This window comes from Cynoglossus semilaevis, chromosome 2, assembly GCF_000523025.1.
Source record: "Cynoglossus semilaevis isolate Cse_v1.0 chromosome 2, Cse_v1.0, whole genome shotgun sequence".
Classification (NCBI taxonomy): Eukaryota; Metazoa; Chordata; class Actinopteri; order Pleuronectiformes; family Cynoglossidae; genus Cynoglossus; species Cynoglossus semilaevis.
Window position 1 is genome coordinate 5,461,583 of NC_024308.1, and position 24,071 is coordinate 5,485,653.

The 24,071-nt window shown below is 41.0% G+C and overlaps 3 protein-coding genes across 7 annotated transcripts in view; 1 reads left to right on the top strand and 2 right to left on the bottom strand.

Annotated features, from left to right (window-relative positions):
* fcho1 (FCH and mu domain containing endocytic adaptor 1) overlaps positions 1–12,394 on the bottom strand; it is a 42,120-nt gene extending 29,726 nt beyond the window's left edge. The window contains exons 1-2 of the mRNA XM_025053494.1: positions 12,261–12,394; positions 2,162–2,238 (exon numbers count right to left, since the gene is read on the bottom strand). The gene's annotated coding sequence lies outside the window, so the exon portion shown is untranslated. The remainder of the gene's footprint in view (positions 1–2,161; positions 2,239–12,260) is intronic.
* Positions 6,900–14,567, top strand: prg4b (proteoglycan 4b). The gene is given in 16 exon segments (XM_025053496.1): positions 6,900–7,320; positions 7,322–7,369; positions 7,372–7,420; positions 7,423–7,493; positions 7,576–7,651; positions 7,985–8,101; positions 8,576–8,698; positions 8,756–8,844; positions 9,862–10,369; positions 10,750–11,520; positions 11,715–11,801; positions 12,295–12,431; positions 12,534–12,690; positions 12,783–12,884; positions 13,393–13,521; positions 14,258–14,567. Coding segments are annotated over 16 exon segments (2,619 nt in total). The 5' UTR covers positions 6,900–7,272; the 3' UTR covers positions 14,365–14,567.
* The window catches only part of tprb (translocated promoter region b, nuclear basket protein), a 16,624-nt gene continuing 6,946 nt past the window's right edge, over positions 14,394–24,071 (bottom strand). The window contains exons 21-51 of one of the 5 annotated variants that reach the window (XM_025054145.1): positions 24,016–24,071; positions 23,634–23,800; positions 23,224–23,376; positions 23,017–23,133; positions 22,711–22,914; positions 22,430–22,617; positions 22,186–22,333; positions 21,914–22,051; positions 21,681–21,812; positions 21,431–21,561; positions 21,133–21,343; positions 20,895–21,041; positions 20,582–20,780; positions 20,308–20,501; positions 20,122–20,195; positions 19,785–19,981; positions 19,396–19,686; positions 19,083–19,240; positions 18,926–19,003; positions 18,444–18,616; positions 18,213–18,357; positions 17,243–17,336; positions 16,612–16,772; positions 16,416–16,484; positions 16,188–16,288; positions 15,956–16,065; positions 15,754–15,852; positions 15,498–15,654; positions 15,020–15,141; positions 14,816–14,911; positions 14,394–14,652 (exon numbers count right to left, since the gene is read on the bottom strand). The exon at positions 24,016–24,071 is cut by the window's right edge and continues 107 nt beyond it. In XM_025054145.1, the coding sequence (XP_024909913.1) occupies positions 14,603–14,652; positions 14,816–14,911; positions 15,020–15,141; positions 15,498–15,654; positions 15,754–15,852; positions 15,956–16,065; positions 16,188–16,288; positions 16,416–16,484; positions 16,612–16,772; positions 17,243–17,336; positions 18,213–18,357; positions 18,444–18,616; positions 18,926–19,003; positions 19,083–19,240; positions 19,396–19,686; positions 19,785–19,981; positions 20,122–20,195; positions 20,308–20,501; positions 20,582–20,780; positions 20,895–21,041; positions 21,133–21,343; positions 21,431–21,561; positions 21,681–21,812; positions 21,914–22,051; positions 22,186–22,333; positions 22,430–22,617; positions 22,711–22,914; positions 23,017–23,133; positions 23,224–23,376; positions 23,634–23,800; positions 24,016–24,071 (4,360 nt within the window). In that variant the 3' untranslated portion in view covers positions 14,394–14,602. Of the gene's footprint in view, positions 14,653–14,815; positions 14,912–15,019; positions 15,142–15,497; positions 15,655–15,753; positions 15,853–15,955; positions 16,066–16,187; positions 16,289–16,415; positions 16,485–16,611; positions 16,773–17,242; positions 17,337–18,212; positions 18,358–18,433; positions 18,617–18,925; positions 19,004–19,082; positions 19,241–19,395; positions 19,687–19,784; positions 19,982–20,121; positions 20,196–20,307; positions 20,502–20,581; positions 20,781–20,894; positions 21,042–21,132; positions 21,344–21,430; positions 21,562–21,680; positions 21,813–21,913; positions 22,052–22,185; positions 22,334–22,429; positions 22,618–22,710; positions 22,915–23,016; positions 23,134–23,223; positions 23,377–23,633; positions 23,807–24,015 lie in introns of all 5 variants that reach the window. The other 4 variants (XM_025054143.1, XM_025054144.1, XM_025054142.1 and 1 more) reach the window with 4 other exon arrangements.

Genomic DNA, 24,071 nt, shown 5'->3' on the forward strand with positions numbered 1-24,071 from the left:
TCATAAGGCTTCAGTTAACCAAATGCTTCTAATTAATTCAAAATGAAATGCAAACCTGGTCATAACTGTTTAGCCTCCTTATCTCTGTAACCATTTTCCTTCAGTGTACATTCACACAGATGTGTGAAGGTTTTGAGGTAGTGTATGGTAGTGTAACTGACAGCTTTCAAACAAGGACATTTTGTGTACTTTTAATTTCATTTCAATATTCTACAATCTTATAAGCAACACTCCTGATCCTTTTAAACAATTCTGATATTGAACATGTTTGAACATCTCTTAATAATATTATCATTTTGTACAGTTTGTGTACTGTATTAAAAATAGATCATTTTGTACAGTTTGTGTACTGTATACTGACTACAGTATCATGCGAGTGTCTAGTTAGTGGTACTGTAATGATGCCAGATGGTGTGCATCATTATTTACCATGTAATTTATTAATAGTTAAATATTGCTGTTAGTCAGTGTCATTCTAATTATCTGAAACTGAAAGATAGAGACTGTAACCATGAAGGAAAAAAAGGTTAACCATTTCCCTCCAAATTAAATCACACGATAAAATAAAGGAAATATGGGTAGCATAATTAAAATAATACTGCCATGACTCATGATGAAGGTGATGCAGAAGAAATACAGAAACTAACCCAGATTTGGAAGCTTGACATTCAGCAGAGAAAATGTTTTTTCTGTTAGAGACTGAGGACCAGAGACTTTGTTGTGTGTTACTGTGAAACTAAAATGCCCAAGAGCAGCCAGCCATCACCTGCTATTTGCTTTTAGAAACAGAGAGAGCAAGAGAGAAAAATAAAACCAAAGCAAGCACACAAGCCATTGTGGCAATACAATAGAAACAGAGAGAGCAAGAGAGAAAAATGGCAATACAAGGTAGATCTAGTCAAATATAACTACCATGTTGTATGTTGTGGCTGTATATAAAATGATATAAAACAGACAAAGGTGTAAGTCAAAAAAACAAAATGAAAGGGGGCATTCCAGAATACATTGGCGCAAACCAGAGACAGGTTGATATAACTGAGACTGATTGAAGCGAGGTAATCCACTAAAACACATTATATTCATCACCATCAACTGCTAGAAAACCCCAAAAATAAGACCCAATCAAACTAGAATCTAAACAGCAATACACAAACCTTCGAGTGATACTTTGCAGAAAGAGACATTTTGACAAAACATACATTTCAAAAAGGACAGGCACAAATCAGTTCCGTTAAGTTTCTTCAGTTTCAGGGTTACTACTAGCTCTTCTAGTAGCTTTTCTGATTTACAGGAAAACTGAACAGAGCCACCGTGAATGATGTGAAAAAACACCTGTTTGGTACTTAGTTTTGCTTTGAAAAACACCTGCTAGACAAACTGTTTTTTCATACTGATAAGGATTGTTTTATCAAAACCACTGTCCCTGTCTGTGTGTCATCAGATACCTCCTTAGTCAAACAGTATGTACTATTCTATTCTATTTTTCAATGCTAGTAAAGTACGAACCACTAATATTCTACTCATATTCCTCTGTATAATTTCACACAACTCAACAACAACACAATTTCGGCCAAGGACAACTGTACAACCTTCAACAATTAGGTACAAAACGTATTACTTTCACCAGTGAATCAATTTTTGATCAATACTTAAAGACCTTCTAAATTATCCTTAAAGCATACTGTGAAGGAGAAAGGTTTCAAAAACTTTTAAAGTTCCATAAGATACATAAAGAACAAATGACCGCGTAAATATGAGTCAACCAGCAGCTAATAAATTATATTTTTTTACAAAAACACATTTAATATTTAAGTACAGTATGATATAAATATTTCTGCTGTTGTATACGAACACTATGCTAACTGTGGCTTCCTTTCAACAAAAACACTGATATTGGTGTACGGCCGTAAGCAGAATTTTTAATCGTATTCCAAAAAACACACATTGCGTTGTTTCGAGTCTGTTTTTTTGCCTTTTTTTTAACGTTCGCCAGTGTTTCCCTCTCTTCTCGTCACATGTCAAACAAATGTGTCTCTACTTGTCCTGCCACTTTGCATCAACAATGTCACAGCCATGCCTGAACAAATTGCTATATTCGACAGCGTACACTGCGCTCAGTGTGGAAAAAAAGCAAACAAAGACAAAAGGGAACATTTCTTACCTGTACCGATTTCTCCGGCAGTGTTTAAACCTCATTTTTCCATCCCTGGCGTCATGTTGTCCTCCCGCGTGCGGCGCCTAAGCATTATGAGCGAAGTAGTAGAAAATCCAGCAGTTAGTTCTCAGTATGTACCACAAGGCTCCGCCCCTACTCAGTTTTGATTGGTTGCCTTGCCCGTCAATCTAAAAGAAACGGGTAGTAGGCATAGCAACCATAAATAGGCGGGTCTCAGTGAAAATCTATTGGATAATTGATTCAGAGACAACTACCACGTGACGTAGGTTATAGAGACAATTATGGTTAATTTAATAAGAAAAGAGTAAAAATATCAATCAAATAAACATGATATTATTATATATTATTAAACAGTAAAAGAAGGACATTTGGAAAATAATTGACATAGCTACTCATATAATGGTTTGTTTTAGATATTAAAAAAAATACAAAATAATTTCCTAAATGTTTCTGAATAATTTATGTAAATGTAATTATCTTTCCTGTTCACAATTGTTGATGAGGACTTGATACCCGAAATATTCTTGCTGCAGAACAGAGTACAAAGAACCTGCATTAGCTTTGCCTTTTCAATGGCTGCACACTCACAACGACTGTCTCTACACTTCCCTACGGTAACCTTTCTAGCTACAGGGCCACAGTGACCCATTCTCAGCCTTGTCACCTTCATATTTGCTTCCTTTCTATATTTAGTACCTTTTATACACAATACATCAGCACAAAGGCACAGAGACCCCCCTGAATAAATCATGCACACAATAAAGCAGCTAGAAGTAGTAAGGTTATTTTAAGTTTAGAGGTTTTAGTATTTCACTTTTAGAAATATACTACATGGTTTATGTGCAATCATTGTAATGAAGAAGAATGTTGGAACAGCATCAATAAAATGCAATATCAGCTGAAAGTGCAGCCTGATATCACAGGCTTTGGCTTTTTGACTACATTTTAAAACAACTAGCTGGGCCAAAAGAAGAGACCGTGCAGAAAAGGAGAGAAACAGAGCAAACACAGTTAAATTTTTGTCCTCTTTGTTCTATCAATGCTCATCTATCATATTGACCTCCATAAGTCAATGCAGAGCCTTTACCTACCTAGATTCCTGTTAATTGTTTAGGATAACACAAAAGACTGCAATGGAACATGTTGGGATGTAGTCACAACAATCAAAGGTCAGGGTCTAAACAGTAAACACAAACTCTTTGTGGAATTGCTTTGTCTTGGGTTGAGATGTCCTGTAGTCAACAAACAAACACAGCTCAGGGATTAGAAGCAGTCTGATATGATGAATGGTATGTATTGTTTGTTGTACATCTGGAGCATTAAGTGTCTTTTATATGCAGTTTTAACCTAAAAAATAAATTAAATAAAAAGAGTGGAGGTACAGTTAGGTTTTAATTTTTTATAATGTGACATTTGAAATGGGTAATTTTAGCAGGAGCCCAGCTGATCACATGGTTGAAGAACAACCTGAGGGGTAGTGAGTCATGTGTTTTTAACATTCAAGCATATGATATTACCTGACAGGAGTCCCTTTAGCTCCATAGTAATCAAAGTTATAATTAATGACTGAGAAACTGACAGTCTGTGGGTGGAAGGCTGTTTAGTGCATTTGCTCTGCTGGTAGCTTTGTGTGAAGTGGAAAATAATGGTATTAAAAGAGCAAAAACTAATACTAAATAATTTTAGAAATGAACTCAAAAGGTTCCAACTGGAGTTAAACTAAAGGAGAAAAGAAAAGAACAAGCATTAATAATGCATCTGATTACTGTAGGATATATGTTATTATTCTAAAATTTTATTTCAAATTAAATAACAATTAAAAAGAAATAACGCTAGATTGAAAGTGAGGATTTTTATTTATTGATTTATTTTTTTTGCCACGTGAACAGCTGCTATGATTCAGCCTTTTCAAGGGCTTTTAAACATCAAAGGTGCGAGCTCTGCCAGTTTTCTTCTGCGGGCCTTGAGGCCTGATGTGACGCTGAGTGAAAAATGGTGAAATCAATACAGTGTGCTCGGGAACATAATGTTAAAGTTAGCAGAGCAGCCCAGCGAAGGCTTATGGTTGGTGTATATTTCCTGGGTAGACATTAAAATAACCTCTCCTTTCAGACATGCACTTAACCATAACAATGCACGTACAGCACCAGGTCTAAGATATCAATCAGACATGCAAGAGAGAGATGTAGCTGTTGTTAAAATACTGATGCCCTTGATTGTAGACACAAATAAAAATGTGAGTAATCTCCCTAAATAAAATGAGCTCTAAATTTAATTTGATTGTCAGTTTCTGCCACCTGTTGGTGATTCTATAATAACCCAGTGTGTTTCCATAGGTACAGACAAAAAAAGAGCCTCACACATCATGAAAACAACAACATTAAATACAGAATTTAACAGTGTGAGAAAAAAAAACCCATATTTATCTAGTTTAATGTCCTGACTCCTCTGGGGTTTAAACCCAGGAGCCTCTGCATGTAAGGCAGACATGTGAACCACTATGCAGCCACCACAGAGCTTCATAATGAAATGCTATTTTTAGCTTTTACATTCAGTTTGTTTGGACTGGAACATTATTACTTGCGAATGAAAGGAAATAGAAAATTGCAAAGACACGGAGAAGTTCACAGTGCTTTCAATCAAGCAGCTGCAAAGTCGGATGATTATTTTCACCCCATTTTGAAGCGTTTCAGACAGAGTGGAAGTGATTAACCTCTGTTCAGCTGCCTTTAACCGAGAGGATGGAAAAAATTCAAATTCACTGAATGGATTTCCTGTCTGACAATCTGATGAGGTGTGTGCCCACCTGCCCCACCTGACACAGGTATTTCTCTTCTTTTCTCTCCTGATTAAATTTTACCCCTGCGGAACATGCTGACTGAATCAAACTGCCAAGACAGACGGTGCCCCCCCCACCACAAATCTCAGACTTAATCTCCTCAGTTTTCCTCTCATTTTCCAAAGAGATCAATGGTGTAAGACATCCATCTGTGGACACCTCAGAACCACAGAGAAGACGGCACAGCAGCAGCAACAACAAAGACATTCACACTGGATAATACATCATTCACAGAAAAGGTTTTTCCTTACAGTGCAAAAAAAAAGAAGAAGAAAAAAACAAACAAACCAGAATCATGCCTCAAACCTGGGAGACGTATTATCCTATGTATTTGTGATTGCTCTTTTCTTGGGTGCTTTGACAACCGGGTGAGAAAAATTATCCTTGTGATGAAGTGATGACCTTCACAGAGAACATAGAACCTCAGGAGGAGTGACTGAGGATTTATTCTAGCTCCTCTTTAAAACATTTCAACCAACAATTGATGATATAAAAACCAAAAACTAAAGTGTATTTTTCTAAAAACAAAAAAAACTATTTAGTTAAATTATTCTATCTATGGATTAAAAATCCTGCAGTTCAGGACTGAGCCAATGATGTCTTAAAACTTTAAACAAAACTGACTGTTGGGGTCGCTGTACTCCCATTTGGAGCTCTGTTACAGAGCTGCATTAACAAGCAGTTAATGTCTACGGTTCTAACACTGCAGTATCGTCACAACAGATTACTTTTAAAATTAATTTAAAAATTAATTCCATTCAACTCCACTTTATTTATAAAGCACTTTCGAAAAACAACACAGTTGGCCAAAATGTTCTACACCAAAAACAGAACGAATAGAACACAACCAAGAGTTGAAAGAGATAATAGAATAATGGATAATAGAAATAAAGACTAACAACGATAAAAACAAGTAAACATAGAATAATGGATAATAGAAATAAAGAATAACAAGAATCATGACTGAAACTTAAGAAAAGTCAATTAAAAAATCAATAAAAACCACAAACTTAGCACCAGATTTATCGCCAGAGTCTAAACGTTTGCTAAAAGTTCAATGTCAGTTACATTTCAAATTCCGGGCAGCATCACCACAAGGGAGCGCTTTGACTCCACTGTGTAAACTTCTCCAGACCTACCGGACCTCAGTGGGACATGAAAAGTGTCTGGGTCACTCTTTTCCTCATATCATTGCTCACTGTCTGTGTGTCTCTGTTTATCAGACAGTGTTCAAAAACCCAGTCATTTCTTCCAGATCCTGTTGTCATTTTTTCCTTGACACACTCTCACCAAGGAGCCATTTTTCTCTAATTGCACCATGACATGGTTGTTAAATACCACGGCCATGATTTGGTCTGTCAACACCTTCAAAAACAAAACAACCACAGTGCATTATAAATGTACATTTGCACATGGTTATTAGACTGCATTAAGAAACAGAGTCTGTGATCCAGCCCACGCTGGAGGAAAAAATATTTAGGTAAAAAAAATACATATTAGTTTGACGGACAGTTCAAAAATTCTTTTAAAGATTGGCTATTCCTTGCAGGTCTACACTAAATTATTTGTCTGTCCGAAGTAAAAGTTCACTGTCTGGACAACTGCATAAAACATTTTGAGTGGGTGCTGTATGTCCTTGAAAGCATGGCTTAAAAATACAATACAATAAAGTTCACTGAATTGCTGATAATCAAGGATCAGCCCAGTGTAGCTTAATGTTACTTATACTAATAACTAAAAGTTAGCCAAAAATATCACAGACTATAATAAGTAGATTGCTTAAAACAAAACATTAGCAAAATTAGCCAATAACGAAGCCAGAGTCAGCTTGACTTGAATAAGAGGGATTTAAAAAAAACGAATAAAAGTATTTTAAAAGAAGCTAAAGTTTTGCTAAACATCTAGCCAAAATAACACAAAGGTAGATTATATAATAGATCATAAAATTAGATTATATTAGATTATAAAAAAAGTCTGTGTTTCTTTAAACTCATGATAATGTTCGGTTGCAGACTTAACCACATGATTGAAAACCTTTTTCCTTTTAAAGAGTGAACAACACACCACTCTGAACACACCCACAGTTACCGGACCCACTGGTCCATATGGTTCTGATTTGTCCGTCTGTGTCTGTGGTGGCGATGATGTGACGGCATCTACTCCACCTGGTTGTCAGTGACGCACAGGTCACAGCCAACCTTGGCCTCGGCTCAAACGTGTGTTAGGTCAGCCGTCTGTCTGGGACACACACGTGTTGATGTGCTTCCAGCTGTTTGTGGGGAATCACGGTGTCTGGACCTATGGTCTGGACCAGTCTGGACTGGAGGCTCCTCCCTGCAGGCTGTGAGATCATCACACCCTTTTAATTAGACTGGATCTGCCAATTAGAGCCCAGTCCCAGCTGCTGGTTTAAAGCAGAGACAGACTAAACTTCTGCAGCAGACACACAGAGGTAAGTTGACATTTTCTCTCATTTCTGTCAGAGATTCACCTCCTGAGCACAAACACACTGCTGACTAGAGGACACCAGTCGTATTTCTTCTTCTTCTCTGATTCACAGCACTCAATGATGTCCTCCACTCTCCTCTGCGCTGGATTTTTTCTGGCGTGTGCCTGGACGTTTAGTGCTGCTCAGAGTGAGTTTGATTTATTTGACACGTTTGACTCTGAAAAGCATTTAACCAAGTTTTATGAGGATCAAACCCATTACGGCTGACAACTCCCACATGCCTCTGCAGTGTTAGCTGTACATATAAACCAGAAGGTCAAACTATGCTAAGGTAAAGGTCACAACATCAGTTCCAGGCTGAGGACAATTTAAAGACGATTCCCTGAATTGACGAGTTAATGGAGGCATCACTTATTTAAACTGTAATGATTCAACTGATAATGTCAACTACCTGTCTCAGCCTATCAATATTAAAACAAATAAATTGTCTTTCCACCTGATCTGTGTGTCCAATCAACAGCCAGCTGCAGGGGACGATGTGGTATCGACTACTACAGAGGTTACATCTGCCAGTGTGACTACGGCTGCCTGCTTTATGGAGAGTGCTGCAAGGACTATGAATCCCACTGCACCACAAGTAAGGCTTTTTACTATGTGACACGCATTACAACAAGGTTGTGCAGAAATATAAATACATAAATAAATAATATATATATATATATATATATATATATCGATATATATATATATATATAAGAAATCAAAGCCACAAAGCCATAAAAAATGCATAACATAGCAATTTAAATAAATACTTGAATTAAACTTAAAAAGACAAAAACAAATATATCAAGAAGGCAGAAACTTTTAAGATGAGTGTACAATAAATGTACAAAGTATTGATAGAATAAAGATAGAGTAAAAGTCCAGATTTTACTTTTTCTCAAGTCTCAGCTAAGAGGTGTTCTCAACTGGGGTGTGTTTAAAAAACTATAAATACCATGTCCTATGTTCTTAAATAGAAAATCACATCATCATATATTATTTTGTCTCCAGCTACCTTTGGTTAAAGCCTGTTGTATTTTACATGACTATATTTGTGCTTGTGCTGCAGGAAACTCGTGTAAAGGTCGATGTGGAGAGACCTTCAAGAGAGGGCGGAGGTGTAACTGCGACAGCGACTGCATGAAGTACAAACAGTGCTGCCCAGATTACATGATGCACTGTGATGCAGCAGGTGAGTTCTGACTGAGTGTGTGTTGTCAACTCTAACCCTCACCCATTCTCATCCCAGCCTCACATCCCATCACCGCATCTCAGACTACGTTGAAATCAAGCATCACTTATTTCCAGCTTTTGTGTTTTCCTAATGACATTCCAAGGGTCATATAAAAACTGGGCTGCAGTTAAAGTCATTTTTTTTTTGGCATCGTCATTTGCAACATGCTCATAACAAACATGCATGACTGGAGAAGTGCATTAACGTATTAAAAAAAAGGCCAGAATTAATGCGACATGTCCACCTGCATGTCCACCATCATCTGCAGCAGCATGTGCTGCCACACAGTCAGAATATATTTGACTTTATTATTAATTTCTTATTTCTATTTCATCGGCCCAGACAGTGCAGCAGCAGAGGCGACTAGTTCATGTGATAATGTAGCCAATTACAAACCCAAAGGTATATTTTATCTGTAAAATGTTTCTGTTTCTGCATTACTTTTTTTTTTAAGGAATTGAAGAAAATATTTCTTACAATGTAATTTGTCCCTGACTATATTTCTGCAACATTTCCATAGTGCCAACTCTGGATGATCAAGATCAGCCTGCTGCTGCCAGTGAAGAGAACATTACAGGTGACTGTAAAAGCATGTATTTTATGCTTAAAGCAGCTTAAAGAGGATAATTTTTATTCTCGGAGGATCAGTCTTTACCAGGACAGGCTCAGAGCCCAATGTCTGGGGCCAAAGGAAGCAGTGATGGCATGAGTACGTAAGAGGAGGTTTAAGGACACAGGCTCAGTCACAAGAGAGGAAAAAATAAAACGCAGCCAAGAAATTATGATGATTATAAGGACGATGGAACATTTTTTAGAGGTTTGAATCGAGAACCTGGAATAGATCCATGGGTGGAGTCTTTCATCATGTCACTGCTTTCTCTCAGGAGAAAGACAAGCTGTGATGTTTCCATGTGTCAACAAACAAGAAGGCGCACTGTAGGAAACACCAAGAAGTCCAAAAATATTTGATGTTCTAACATTTAGGTGTTAAGATGAGTGATAAGGGAAATAAGGACAGTTTTTAGAATTCTAGACTTTGATCTAATGAAGAAATTTAGGGAGATTTTAGTTTTACTCCAAAATTCTCAGGAAAAAATTCTGATAGCCAAATTGAATCTTAGAATTCTAGAATTCTGATTCTTATCGAGATGGTCATCTCTGACACCTCTGCTCTGAAAAATTCACAACAAATTCACTTCTATCTATTGTGTCACACTCTCGTAGATTTGAACGACCAGAATCTCCTAAAAGATGAATTCTCCAGCAATGGACAGGAGGAGGCAGTTCCTGAAACCACCAGCGGAGTTGGATTTACACTATCAGCTGAGCAGCAAGATGAGGATCTTACTGAACCCACTCTGCAGCCATATAGTCCAGAGCTCATTCCAGAATCCAGTCCAGAGCCCAGTTCAGAGCCCAGTCAAGAGCCCAGTCCAGAAACCAGTCCAGAGCCCAGTCCAGAATCCAGTCCAGAGCCCACTCCAGAATCCAGTCCAGAGCCCAGTCCAGAGTCTGTAACTGGTCAATCTCTAACTGAAACAACTCCCTGGCATCATGAACCAACACAGTCTGATGCCGAATCCTCCACCTTTTACACCATCAGTGCTGAGCTCACCACTGAGAACACAGGTATGTGGGAGGTTCTTTGCCTGTCATTTCCCAAATGAGAACACAGGTATGTGGGAGGTTCTTCACCTGTCATTTCCCACACACAACACTATGTCCTAGTATTAGTATTAGAGGAAATGAGAGGAGAGGAGACACTAAATGATGAGGTAATAGATAACAGATACTTCTAAAACGTACTTCAAGAGTCAATCATTTGATGTTTTACTCTAGAAGTACTTGGTGACATCTGACATTACAGTGCATTTCTAACACTGACATTTCTGAAACCAGTCGTAGATGTGCAGATGTAAATACATTTCCTCATTTATTTGATAATTAATGCAAATACTGCTACATACATCAGAGTGAATTTGATTGAAGTCGTCTTTGATCACCTTCAGATGTCAGTGGTTCTCTTCTGACCTCAACCATCCCAGGATCATCTCCTCAGCCCACAACATCTGATATTGACGTTTCCACCAGACCTTCTTCAACATCAGCTCCACAGACACAGGTTTCTCCTACAGCCAACAGTCCAGAGGTGGAGACTCTGGCGCTGACCTCGGTGCAGCCTGAGGCTGATGCACAGGAGACAACTGAAGCCTACTCTGATAACCTGGAAATCACAACGCTACCAGTTAGCGTTTCAACATCTGCAGGAGCCACTGAGGTCCACACAGACCTGGGCACATCTGAGGTCACCAACCTCCCTGCCTCGACCACACAGAACCCCACACCCTCCACAGATGTTCAAACAACTTTGGCTCCTGAAGGACATACCACTGAGAACATCTCAGAGAACGTCACATCCAGCACCATGTCTCTTCTGAGCGACACTCAACGTCCTCCCTCCACCGTTTCTCCAGTGGAGCTGAGGAACGTCTCCGACTTTGACGCCCTAATCATTCTCACTCCCTCCACATCGACAGCTCCAGAGCAGGATGGCACCTCTGAGGGAACACCACATGTAACCACCGCTGGTCCAGTGACCACCGCACCTGATGTGACCAAGCCACAAACATCTGAACCAACATCAGAACCAACATCAGAACCACAGAACAAACCATCCTCAGCTCAACCAATTTTGGTTAAACCAAACTCCAAACTAGAGATCAAGCCTGTGGTCAACACACAACGTCTGACCTTGGACAATACAAGAGACTTTCTAGCAGGTATTCAAAGACTGGTGAAGAGTCTCACTGCCTCACAAAGTTGAGGAAAAACATTTCTGTTAAAGAACCTCTGTCAGGATAATCTGAAGGATCTCTGAACTCCTCTACAACTGCTGGGAATTTTCAGTTTTCTCAGTGGAAATATTTTCTCCTACTTTAACACACTGTCTCCGTATCACTGTGTTTTTTTTCAGATGACAGCAGCGACACAAACCTATGCAGTGGGCGGCCAGTGGGTGCAGTGACCACTCTGAAGAACGGGACAATGGTGGTTTTTAGAGGTCAGTGGTAAAGTCAAAGTAAAGCGAAAGAAAATGTGACTGATCTCAAACATTGACTTTTATCGTTTTTAGAGAACATAAAGTCAATTTTATAAATCCCAATCCCATTTAATGAAACTAAGGTAATAAAGCAAGACTGGACATGACATACAGTAAGTGAACAGTAGGAGCCTTGATGTAAGTGATGTTTGTTGAATTCATTGCCTGCGACTTGTTGCTGTTTAGTCAGTCAACCCCCATTATGATATTGATTTACTAAGTTAGCACCATCACCAATGACAAAACACTATAATTATTATGTTATACATACTATGTAATCCCAGGGATTGAGAATCCCTGCCCTAAAGCATTTATCTGGACTAGTAAAGTCATACATAATCATAATTCAAATCTGTAATAAAACTAATGTAATGTAGTAGTGATACTTCATCAATAAACAACATTTTTTAAATCACTTACCCGTTTGTTTGTTGTTGGGTTTTTTTCCAAACAGGACACTACTTCTGGTTCCTCGACAGAAACAGGAGCCCAGGTCCGGCCAGAGATATCACCCAGGTGTGGGGTGTCCCTTCACCTATCGACACCGTGTTCACTCGCTGCAACTGCCAAGGGAAAACGTACATTTTTAAGGTGAACTCTTCATTTAAAACCCAAGTTACTGTAAATACCTCATAAAATAGTACAGCACCGAATATTAATAAAACCGTTTGTTTGTTACTCTGATGTTCGCAGGGAGCCAAGTACTGGAGATTTGAAAATGGCGCCTTAGACCCTGGTTACCCCAAAGTGGTCGAAACCGGTTTTGACGGACTTCGAGGACAAGTGACAGCTGCTCTGTCTGTGCCTCAGTACAGACGGAGGAGAGAGTCTGTCTACTTCTTTAAGAGAGGTGGCGTCACAAATTTGAATTTAACGAACTTGATATCGTTAGTCGGTGTTGGACATGACAAATAACTTTTGTACATTTTTGTATTTGTCCAGGCGGACAGGTGCAGCAATACTCATACCAGTCTGGAACCACACCGACATGTGGCAGGAAAGTCCACAACCCACTTTACAGAATCCGCAACGCTCGACAAGCAGGTGCTACAAAAACCAAACTAAATCTCTGGATTCAGTCCGTTTATAGACGCTTACCTTTTTTTTTTACCTCCCGCTGCTGTAACACGGGTGACCAGGTCATAGTCAATAAAACGTGGGGCAAATTTTGAGTCGGACAATGTGTAAGACGTTAGGTCACAAAGCTGTACCATATTCTGATAAGACTAGAGCAGCGGGTGTAGGTAAGTGTAGGCCGTGTCGCCCGTAGAGGGCGCCAGAGTAATTAAGCGTTGCAAATATGGAATAAGAAAGGTAGATAGGTGACATCAGGCAAATTATTTTTTTAAATTCAAATCAATTTTTCAAAAAATGAAAGAACTACACTGAAGTATTTTCAATATGCCTAGTTTTAGCTATTTTTTGGGAAACTTTTAGTGATTTTCTGTAAAAACAAAAGACAAACAACTTAGCTTTGAAATAACATAAGCATTTGCTTTTGATTTTGAAAAATAAAAATATATAAATGTGTGACATTTGGCTCTGTTCCCAGTGTCTCTCCTCGGCCCTGTCATCAACATTCGGACGTCCTGGAAGAGTTTCCCCACCACCATCACTGCTGCCGTCTCTGTTCCCAGTAACAGTGAACCAGAGGGATACAAATACTACGTGTTTTCAAGATGTAAGTCAGCATCTCTCAATTTTTTTGGCTGACGTTCTTTAGGCACTTTACGACTCATAAAGTCGTATGTTAATCCCATCCATCCATCCATTTTCATCCACTTATCCATTGCCGGGTCGTGGGGCCATACCAACCCCCCTGAACCTTCCTGCGGGTGGTGAGTCCACTGGAAGGTACCAACCACCCTAACCGGGATTCGATCTTGCCCAGGAGGTGAACCCTTGGGTTCCACACCAATGATACACACATTGCCTCTGGGCCAAAGCGTCACTTATGTTAATCCCATTCTCGCCATGTCCAACAAAGACTGTGTGTTCCTGGATGTGTGGGTTAGGGTCCATGTGGTTTGAGCAAATGACAAAAGGTCACGAGGTGAGGGCGGCGCCCAGTGTAAAAGTTTATAGTGGCTGGGCCACAAAGAGGCGTCAGTTTCAATAATCAGACTTAAATATTCCTGTAGTTAGTGACTGAACATTTTAACAACTTTAGATGTTTAGTAGGCGTTTACCGTCTGCACTTTGACATGATTCCAAACACAAACAACAACTTTTCACGTTCAGCCAAGAGCTGCTGCACTCACCGTCCGGAAAACTCAATACCCACCATGCTTTGACTGTCATGCGCAATTCATATCCACTGAAATTGTAACTGGCATAAAGCAAACATCCAAAATGTCACTTATGTGTTTCAGTGCTGAGCGTCTTGGTCTATTGACCATTTAACTTTGTTTTCACAGCCAAGTCCTACAACGTGAGGATGGACGGTCAACATCCCGTCATCGAGACTCCTAAGGTCAACACGACACCTCAGAACGACGACTTCATCAAGTGCCCGAAGAAATAAATGCACATTTCATTAAATACATACTAAGATTTCGCACCAACTCTGGGATCATTTTAAAGTTTATTACATTCTTTTATAAAACACACTGCTTTAGCATGGACCACTCACAAGTACAATAAAAACACAACGGGCATCAGAGCAACTATTATGAAAACAAGTGTGACGACAAATCTGTTATGTCTAATAAAATGAAGTAGAGATGATGCAGTCCCTTCTGTGTGGTTTTCTACTTGCTGTTCTATCTGGCGAAGCGTCTCCCGTGGAACCCTCGAGAAGGAAAGGCCTGACCTGTTGATATAAAATATATTACAAAAAAGAAAAATGTTAAACCTGTGTAAAAACAATGTACAGTGACTATAGAAAATGTAGTGAAACAATGCTTTTCCATCATTAATAAATACACCTAAACGCATCAGAAACGTTGTACAGTGTGTTCAAAGTGAAATCAAACCTCCTCTCTTCCAACGTCCTCCGCGGCTCTCAGGCCAGCGCTGCAGCTGTCTGCTGGGCCCAGGTCTGGAGGACTTCGGTGGAGCAGTGCTTGTATCTACAAAAACAAACGTGGAAACAAAAGATAATGTCAGATGGAGACCAATGATTCACTCTGGTGACCCCCTGAGGGGGAGGGGAAAGCAGGCTTTTAGCTCCACTGTACCTGCAGAGCTGGAGGAAGGCTCCTGACTGGTGGAGGGGAGATTGGACTTTTCAGCAGGTGGAGCTGGCTCCTCAACATCCACCTGTGACGCCACTGGTTCCACTGACACTTCAGCGCTGGACCTGCAGCAAATGGACCATGAAAGACAACAGAAAACGCTTTAAAGTAATCTTTTAATTAGAGTTCCATAAAACCCAGAAATATTTAAGTTATTTATTTTGTATATTTACTGTACATACATTTATAGCAAAATACTTTTATTTAAACCATATTTTTTTCCGACTTCTTCTGAACTATAATTTACACAGGTTTGATGACAAAAATGTGAGAATATCAAACAGGTCATATTTTTTCTCTACACTTTTTTTTTTATTTCTAGAGTCTTCCTTGGAGGCATCTTCTCTGCAGAAATGCATTTCTCTTGGTCTAAAATCTCAAAGTCCATTTCTTTGCAGGACTGTATTTCGATCAGTCTCACCTCTCACTGTCAGGCTCCAGGAAGACGTCGTCTCTCTCGTCCCCAGTAGTGGCCGATCCTGGCACAGTCAGGCCGGGTGTGGATGTGCTCACCATGGGAACTGACTGGGAGGCATGTTCTGTGGTGTCAGACTGAGCAGCCTCTGAGAAAACTGTCACTGTGAGAAAATAACAGAAAACCAACCTGTTAAATTCACAGCTTTCTCAGTAACAGCTAACAGACACCTGATCAGACCAACAAGTGTGCATTACTGTACCTGGAGCTGCCACCTGCAGCGGTGTGGTGGGAACACTGCGTCCACCAGACTCTTCTTCATGACTGGACAAGAACAGGGGACTTTCATACATGCCAAGACCTGAGGACAGAACGTGCTTTGGTTTAGGAACAATTATTGACATCAGAATGTGTTGTTTTGGAACTGGCTGATGGGATATTTCATAGTTTGGTGGTGAAATAACCTCCTTGCGATGCGAGCTGTCCCAGGTCAGAGTGTGAAGAGGAGCTGGTCTGCGGCACCTCTTCTGAGGGACCAAACCTGAAGCGAGGGACTCCAGCCACCTGTGGAGAACTGATGCACAGACAATATTTCTTAAGTCTTGTTTATTTTTAAGGGGACTCCTCAAGGTCTGTGTAGGGATAACTGATTGATCGTTGTTCATTGATAAACAGCTTAAGTGTGTGACAACTCACTGAATGGCCTGGTCAAAGCCGTCTCTGTGTGAAGCTCCCAGAGTAGGAGTACTGGGAACCATTCTGTCATCGTCATCGAAAAACTGCTGCTGCTGCTGCTGCAGAAGAGGAGAAACAAAAAGAAAGAGGTTTCGTATTTCCAATAATCCCACAGTCACAAATGAACAGGTGTGAAACACACACCTATCTTCATCATCCTCATTAATTAATGACATTCATCAGACTTACAGCACTGACAGGAACACCAGAGGTGAGCTGAGGAACTCTTCCCACTGACTGACGACGAACAGGAATGCGCTGTAAATACCAAAAAAGAAAACTCAGTGATTTTTAAGTTGCAGTAATTCCCACCAGAATAAATACCTGCAGTACACAGTACTTCACTCCTAACTTTTCTCATCTCATTATCTTTTTTTCTTCATACCTGAACCTGAGCAGGAGGGCCCAGTTCTGATGTTGGAGCAGGGTGGATGTTGAGGCGGGGGGGTAGTTGATGTGCCGGTCTCCTTGGTGACTGGGGCATTCGCGTACCAGAGCTTGTGATTGGTTGTTCTGTGGAAAAGGCCTCCATAGAGCTGCTCTCAACTGGAGTACGACAGATAAGGGTTGAAAATAAACAAAAGCTGAAATAAAAACACTCCATCAGTATAAAAACTGAGCATAACTATGTTACTTGAGGTGAGTCCATTACTGTGTGCTGCTTTTTAATGTAAGCTGTTCTCATTCATGTTTGTGCAGATTCTTTCCCAAAAGGTAAGAAATTCCCAATAAACCCGTTTTATGGTCATTTCAGTTTTAAGCGTGACCATAAACGGTCATTCCAGGACTGAAATGACATGAGAATTTTACAGTAATGTAAATGAGTTCTGCTTTGGCAGACAGTTGTGTTCCTCTTCCTACGAGACAGACGACAACATATGACCTTTTCCTCAGTCATCACGTCCAGTGTCAGATAACTAATTGGACGCTGGGACAGAGTGTGAGTTCATGTGGTGACTTTTCAGATGAATGTACTGCGCGTATATATGTTTTTGACAGGGTTTCCTGGATCTTACAGCTGGGTGTCTGGGAATCTGCGGGCCTTTGGGTGGAGTCCGACGCCCCCAAACTCTCCTCTGTCTCTGTGCCCGGGTCTGTTACGTCAGCTCCCTGGGAAAGACAAAAACAGAGAGGAAATACTGAGATGGAATGGGCAGTAAAAGTTCAAGAGACACACACGCAAAAAAACAGTTTAACGTCCTAGTAGCTGAGAACTTGTAGTATACTGGTGTTGTTTACAGGCAGTCAAAGAGAAATGTGACTAAAAAAAGGACACGTAAAAAAAGTGACAGGTCAAGAAAATACCTAAATATGGTCAATTACAACTAGGATAAATGGATATTGATTTTTCATTCTGTTTATTAATCGTTGGCTAAAACCTAATAAATGCAAACCTAATAAAAAAGAAAAAAAAAGCTGACTACACAAGAACGTCAAGTCCAGGTTCCCTGCTCTGTAAAGGTTTAGGGCTGCATTTCAGCCATTGATGTTTAAGACCTGATTTAAGTATTGAAAAGTTATGAAATCAAAAAAATTCAACATCTGAATAGATTCGATGTAACCGTGTTCTACATGTTGTTACTTAAAACATTTATAGTAAAGTGTTTAGTAATGAACACTGCCTCTGTGTTAGTGTGGTGGGAAATTTATTTAACAAATAAATGGACTCATTATCAATTGTTCAGTGACTGTCAACATGAGCAGATAAATTAATAATAAATTGAACACTGGATTTAAATGAAGAATGTTCAGATGTGAACAGCTTTGAACCGGACCCTGCAGACACTGCCTCATCACCACAGAACATGTGCAACTGTGACCGGAGAGTAAAGGTAAACAGCTGCAGTCAACACACACACACAGAATGTTTCAACAGAGCAGTAAAATGAGCCATGTGGAAAAAGTGAGAAAGAGGATGTGAAGACGTGACTGAAGATGAATTAATGCAGGGACTAGACGTGAAAACATCTGTAGCTGTAACCGAACCTCGGCGTCGTCCTCTTCATAGGCCTCGTTCCCGTCTCCGCTTCCCTGGTTACTTTCCTCTCCTTCTCCCATTCCTCCATCATCCTCCTCTTCATCGTCCTCCTCTTCATCCTCTTCTTCTTCCTCTTCCTCCTCATAGTCCTGCATTCACACAGAGTTGTTTTTTTTTAATCAATGTCTGAGTATTGTGTGTGTCTCGGTGTCATTTAGACTTTTTTTACCTGCTCCTCTTCCTCTTCCTCCTCTTCCTGCTCTTCGTCGCTCTCCGTGTCAGTGATTATGACGATGACGTCTTGTGACAGCCGGGAGGTGTCGCTCTGTGACAGGGCGACCTCTTGATCCAATGACATGGACTGAGATGCAGCTCCGTCTTCTCCTTCTTCCAGAGATGGAAACTCCTCAGTCTGACGACACAGCAGACAGAACATGGACGTTTTCTCCACTTTATTTTATGATGTGATTCTGCACTAATGCCTAACTGTTTTACATAAACATTTCATTAACTGCCAAATAAACAACACTGTTATGTTTATGCATTGGTTTGACACACTGATAAACGGTGCAATCAGCTTGTGATTTAAGAATTAGAACTAACTAGGCATGCACATAAAAAATACAACAGCCTGAAATCATTAGCAGTTTTAGGGTCAAAGACAAAAGAAGCTTTGTTGTTGCAAACAATTGCACGTAGTATAATCATTGCAAAGACCAACCTGGCTTTCTGCAGCATCCTGACTGTCTGTTGGCACCACGCTGTCAGCCTCAGCACTCTCCTCCTGCAGCATCTCCTCCTGTGGCGGAAACCTGACAGTTAGATCTGCCGCAACATGCTTCAGTGAAAATGTCTTTTATTCCCACGTCACACATCACCTCTGGACCCACTCTCTGTATGATGCGAAGCTTCTTGGGTATAGGAGCTCTGGAGGTGTCCTCCTGTGGTGCCTCGGTGTCAGTCACCATGGTGGAGGTGCTTTCCTCTTCTTCTCTGGGCCTCTTGGACATGGTGGAAGTTCCTGGTGTTGCTGAAACTTGAGATAAAAACAGAATAAAACGTATGACCAACATGAAGAAGATTCTTGTTTGGGCAAATATTTAGTAAGTTAAGAGCAAAAATATTTTTTCTGGGAATTGAAATAATGTCACATTTGATTCCATCTCCCCATCAGAACACACAGTTTCTCACCTGTGCCAAACACTGATGACGTGGATGAGGTCGAAGGCCATTCCACCTGTGAGCTGGGTGTCGCTTCAATGACCACAGGAGGTGGCTCCTGATTGGCTGGCTCTGTATGAGTCATGCTCTGCTGCTGCGTTGGCTGCACAAATGCGGTTGCTTGTGTCTGGGTCTGCTGAACGGTCAACATGGGGCCAGCCAAAGTCGTCTGAACGTTGGGACTGGCGGAGCGAACGGAGCCGCTGGCACTGCCGTAGACAGTCACGTGCTCCACCGGGGGGCCTTCAGTTGACTGCATGGCTGTAGAGTTGTTCAAAGAAATATGACAGGTTAAGAACAGTCACATGATGCTTAGAACATTTTAAAGGGCAATACTGAAGAGTTGTTGTCAGTCGTACCCTCCTGTGTCTCCACCTGTGTGGTGGGCATGACTGTTGCCGTGGGTGTAGGTGTCGGGACAGTCCCTGGTGTGATCATTGGCCTGATACTAGCTCTGGGAGTGGGCTTGTTCCCAGGATTGACAGGCTGTTTGCTGGCTGTCGGGGCTACAGGTGTTGGCTTAATGTTGGCTGTTGGAGGTTCAGAGGTACTGGCACTGAAACAAGAATATTATATTTTAAAACAAGAACTATGTAACAGAAGAAAACAGGTACTGTTTTAAAAGTGCAGAAACAAAATGATTACATTTATGAGAGCACATTCAGTCAACTTTCACCTGGACTGCAAGATTCTTACCTGCCCCTGTCTGCAGCTGGAGTTGTCTTCAGACTAATCTGCCTCTGTTCTGTGCTCCTCTGCTGCTCCTGGGTCTGAAAGAAAAGATTAAGGTTTTATTTTGCTTATCAATTTTTTTAGCAAGTACTTAGTACTTTTTTTATACAAATTGTAACAAACTTAGTTTAAAAAAAACAAACCACTCACCTTGCTTGGACCGGCCTCTGCTGGTTCATCTCTCTGCTCCTGTCTCTCCTGTTGACCTCTCAGGTCTCTCAGTTCTCTCTCTTGGCGACTCAAACGACCCTCATACTGTGACTTGAGGGCACTCACTCGAACCTCTAACTCCTCGCGCTGTTGCTTCAGCTCCTCGTTTTCCTTTTGGAGTTGCTCTTTGCTGCCTGGAGAAGAATTTGTTTGAGGTGAGATCAAGACTTAAGACGGATGTTGCTGTGAAAGATGTTGAGGAACGGTGGCCTACTCATGAGTTGGTTGATCTTCTGTTTGGCAAAAACAATAGCCTTTCTGGTCTTCTCCTCTTTCTCGGTCAGCTGCTGTCTCAGGGTGTCTTCCTGTGAGGTTTTGTCCTGTAACTCCTGTCTGACTCTGTTCAGCTCCGTCTGCAGCCTCATGGACAGTTCCTGGGCATTACATATGTCCGCCTCACGCTCTGTGACCACCTGCGGAAACGCAAACAGGGTTCAACGACTGTTATAACAGCTTTTAAATGAAAGCTGTCAGGTTGTGAAAGTTAACTCTAGTGTAGGACAAATCTAATGGTCGTCAGGTTTGACCTTGTTCACTTTCTCCAGCTGCCCTTCCAGCTCTTTGGTCTTGGCTTCTGCCTGACTGAGAGAATCTCTCAGGCTCTGAAGTTCCTGTGCTGAAGCCTGGCGTGCCTCCTCTTCTTGAGAAGGACCTGCTCTCGCCTCAGCTACCATCTGGAGAGAAATCAGGTTAAAGATGTGTTTTCTTGCTGTAAACATGCTTGGACTTTTCACATGTTCCAACACAGATTCTCCGAGTGCCAACCTTGTCGTGTTCCACCTTCAGCTCATCATACTGAGTCTTGTAGCGCCGTCCAATCTTCTTGACCTGGGTGATGGTTCGTATTTTCTCTTGGACTTCCCGGTTCTTTGTATCCAGTTCCTTTTTCATTGAATTTTTCTCCTCGGTTACTTTGTTCATATTGTCACGCAGATTCTGTATTTGAGTTTGCAAGGTTGTTGTTAAGTTGTTGGCCCTACAAAGAGAAATGCCAAAATGATCAACAAGGTTTGCTTGACAGAAATGGCAGAACAAACTAGTTACAATATTCAGTGTCTTTTACCTCGACACTTCAGCCTTCAGTTTGACACACTCTTCAGCCAGGTGTTGGATGCGTTTCAGATTTGCCTCCTTCTCAGAGTGCAGACGCTTGTATTCTTCTGGGTCTGAGTCCTTTTGTTGGGCCACCAAGTGCTACAAAACCAACAGGAAACTTTTAGAAAAAGACTGCCCTAAAGTTGTCCCTCAACACTTAAGCATTCACTTTTTAAAAGAACATATCACCTTGTTCAGTGGCAGTTTTATGGACTGACCTGTGTGCGAGCCTTCCAGCGCTTGTTATCCTCTTCCAGTATCTTCTTCTCTGCCTGCAGCATCCCACTCTTTTCACTCAGCTCAGTGTTGGCCTGCTGCAGCGGCAGGATGCTGGATTCCAGTTTTTGAACCTTGAAGTTGAAGTTAAAAAATTATCAATTTTATCAGGAATAATTAAGGATTTAAAAAAAAGAAACACCACCATCACCACAGTACTTTCTAGATTTGTTACCTTGGCTTGGGTTTGCTGCAGTTTCTGCTCCATCTTGTCCTTCTCTTCCCTCAGCATTTTGTTGGTCTCAATCAGGATACTCATTGTTTCCGTTTTCTTTATCAGTTCATCATGCTGAGTCAGGGTTTTTGCGGTCACCTTTTCAGTTAGTCATAAACGAGAATGCCATCGATGTTCACCAATGTGCAACACAGCACTTTGTTTAAAGGCAATAGAAAGTTGCAAACATTTTAAGGTGTAAGGTGATGTCATTTCATAGAATATAAACTTACATGTGTTTTTTCAGTGGCAGCATTCAAGCTAGCCTGCACCTCCTTCAGCTCCTGCTCCAGGTGCTCCACCCTCAGGCGATATCGCAAGGTCTCACCATGGGCTACCTCAAAACGAGACTCTGCCTGCTCCTTCTCCCGACGCACAAATCTGTGATGCAGGCCAGATGTTATGGATGTTTAAAATTTGATCACTCTTGAATAAGAAAGTGAAGAAAATGAGCACATGTAATATGAGATGAACTACCTGAGAATCTCCAGCAGTTGGTCCTGAGATTTGCCCTCTTCAGACAGAGAAATGTTCAATGTACTCTCACTGGCTGGTCTCTGCAGACTCTCAGCCATCTTGCTGCTCATCGACTGGATCTGCTCGTGCAGGAGAGCGTTCTGCCTCTGAAGCTCCTCGTGGCGTTCCTCCACATTTGACACTCTCTCCTACATGAGTAGAAATGTGTCAGTGATTTCAATCCAAGACATAAAAAAATAATCCACAGCAATCAATATCTGATGGTCATCGGCTTTACCAACCTTCAGGATCTTTTCCTGCTCCTCCCAGGAGATCCTGGCCTCCAGTAGCTCAGTGCTGACCCTTAGCGCTTTCTCTTCCAACTGGTGTTTGAACTCTGCCGCCTGCAGAGCCTGAGCTTTGGCAGCCTGCAGGGCCTCCACGTCCGCAGCATGCAGCATCAACTCGCGCTCATATTTCTCTTGTGCTTCTGCTGCCAGTTTAGCCTTTATTAAAATAAAAGCAAAAAAAAAAATCTTGTTTACTTGGACTAGACAAAATAAACACATCTGAAAATTACATTTAAGACCAATGTTACCGGTTCATACCTGCATCTCACAGTCTTGGACAACCTGCTGCTGTTGGTCATCAATCATCGCCATTTTCTGCAGCAGGGCCTTATGGTCAGCCTGGGCACTGCTCAAACTCGCACTTAGATCTTCTATCTGTTTAAAAAAAAAAGAGACATTATTTAAACATTTATACTTGGGCGAGACTTCATGCTTTTTTGATCGAAATATATGTTTAAAATATACCTGTCCCTCCAGTGAGGCCAGAGCTCTTCTATTCTGTTCTTCTAAAGTTTGGTTCTCACTCTCAGCCTCTAGAAGTCTTTCCTCCAGTCTTCGTTGCTGCTGCTCAGCTTCCTTCATTTGAGCTTCCATGGATGTGCGGACCTCCTCTGTAACCTGTTCACAGTTAGTATTAAAAAGGGAAACAAAAACATTTAAAGTGCTGCATTTCGTAAAGTTTCTCAACATCTGAAAATGAATTAAAATGTATTACACATAAAGTTTCTCAACATCTGAAAATGAATAAAAATACATTACACATTAACCCTTCTTAATTTGTGCCACATGTTTTTAAAGTAAATTCTCCAGTTATTTTTATAGAAACCACAGCTCAATTCATCCAGAGCAGGAACAATGGTGGGAAGTTTTTGCACCTGCTTCTCTTTATCCAGCGACTCCTCCAGGCTCTGAGCCATGGCTCTGTACTGATCCAAGTTGGAGGAGGCTTCTCTCAGGCTTTCTGCCAGCTCCTCTGCTCTGCTTTCAGCCGACCTCAGGCGGGCCTGTAGGTCCTCTCTGTCCTGATCCGAGCCCTGCAGACCTGCAACTAGAAGTCAGTGGTTGTGACTTAAGAGTTTCCACAAAAAAGTGCAGTTTATCATGTGCATGGCCCCCCCTTTTTTTTAACCTAAATTTAACTACAGAAAATAACTAGGAAAATGAGACATTTAAATGCACACTAGTTCATTTAATCATATTGTGTAGTTAATTTACATATTTGACATCTTATGTTATAGTACATGCCCACAAACCGACCTCTGTTTATGGGAGTGGAGGGGGAGCTCAGAGGATGACGTGCTTCACTGCCTCCC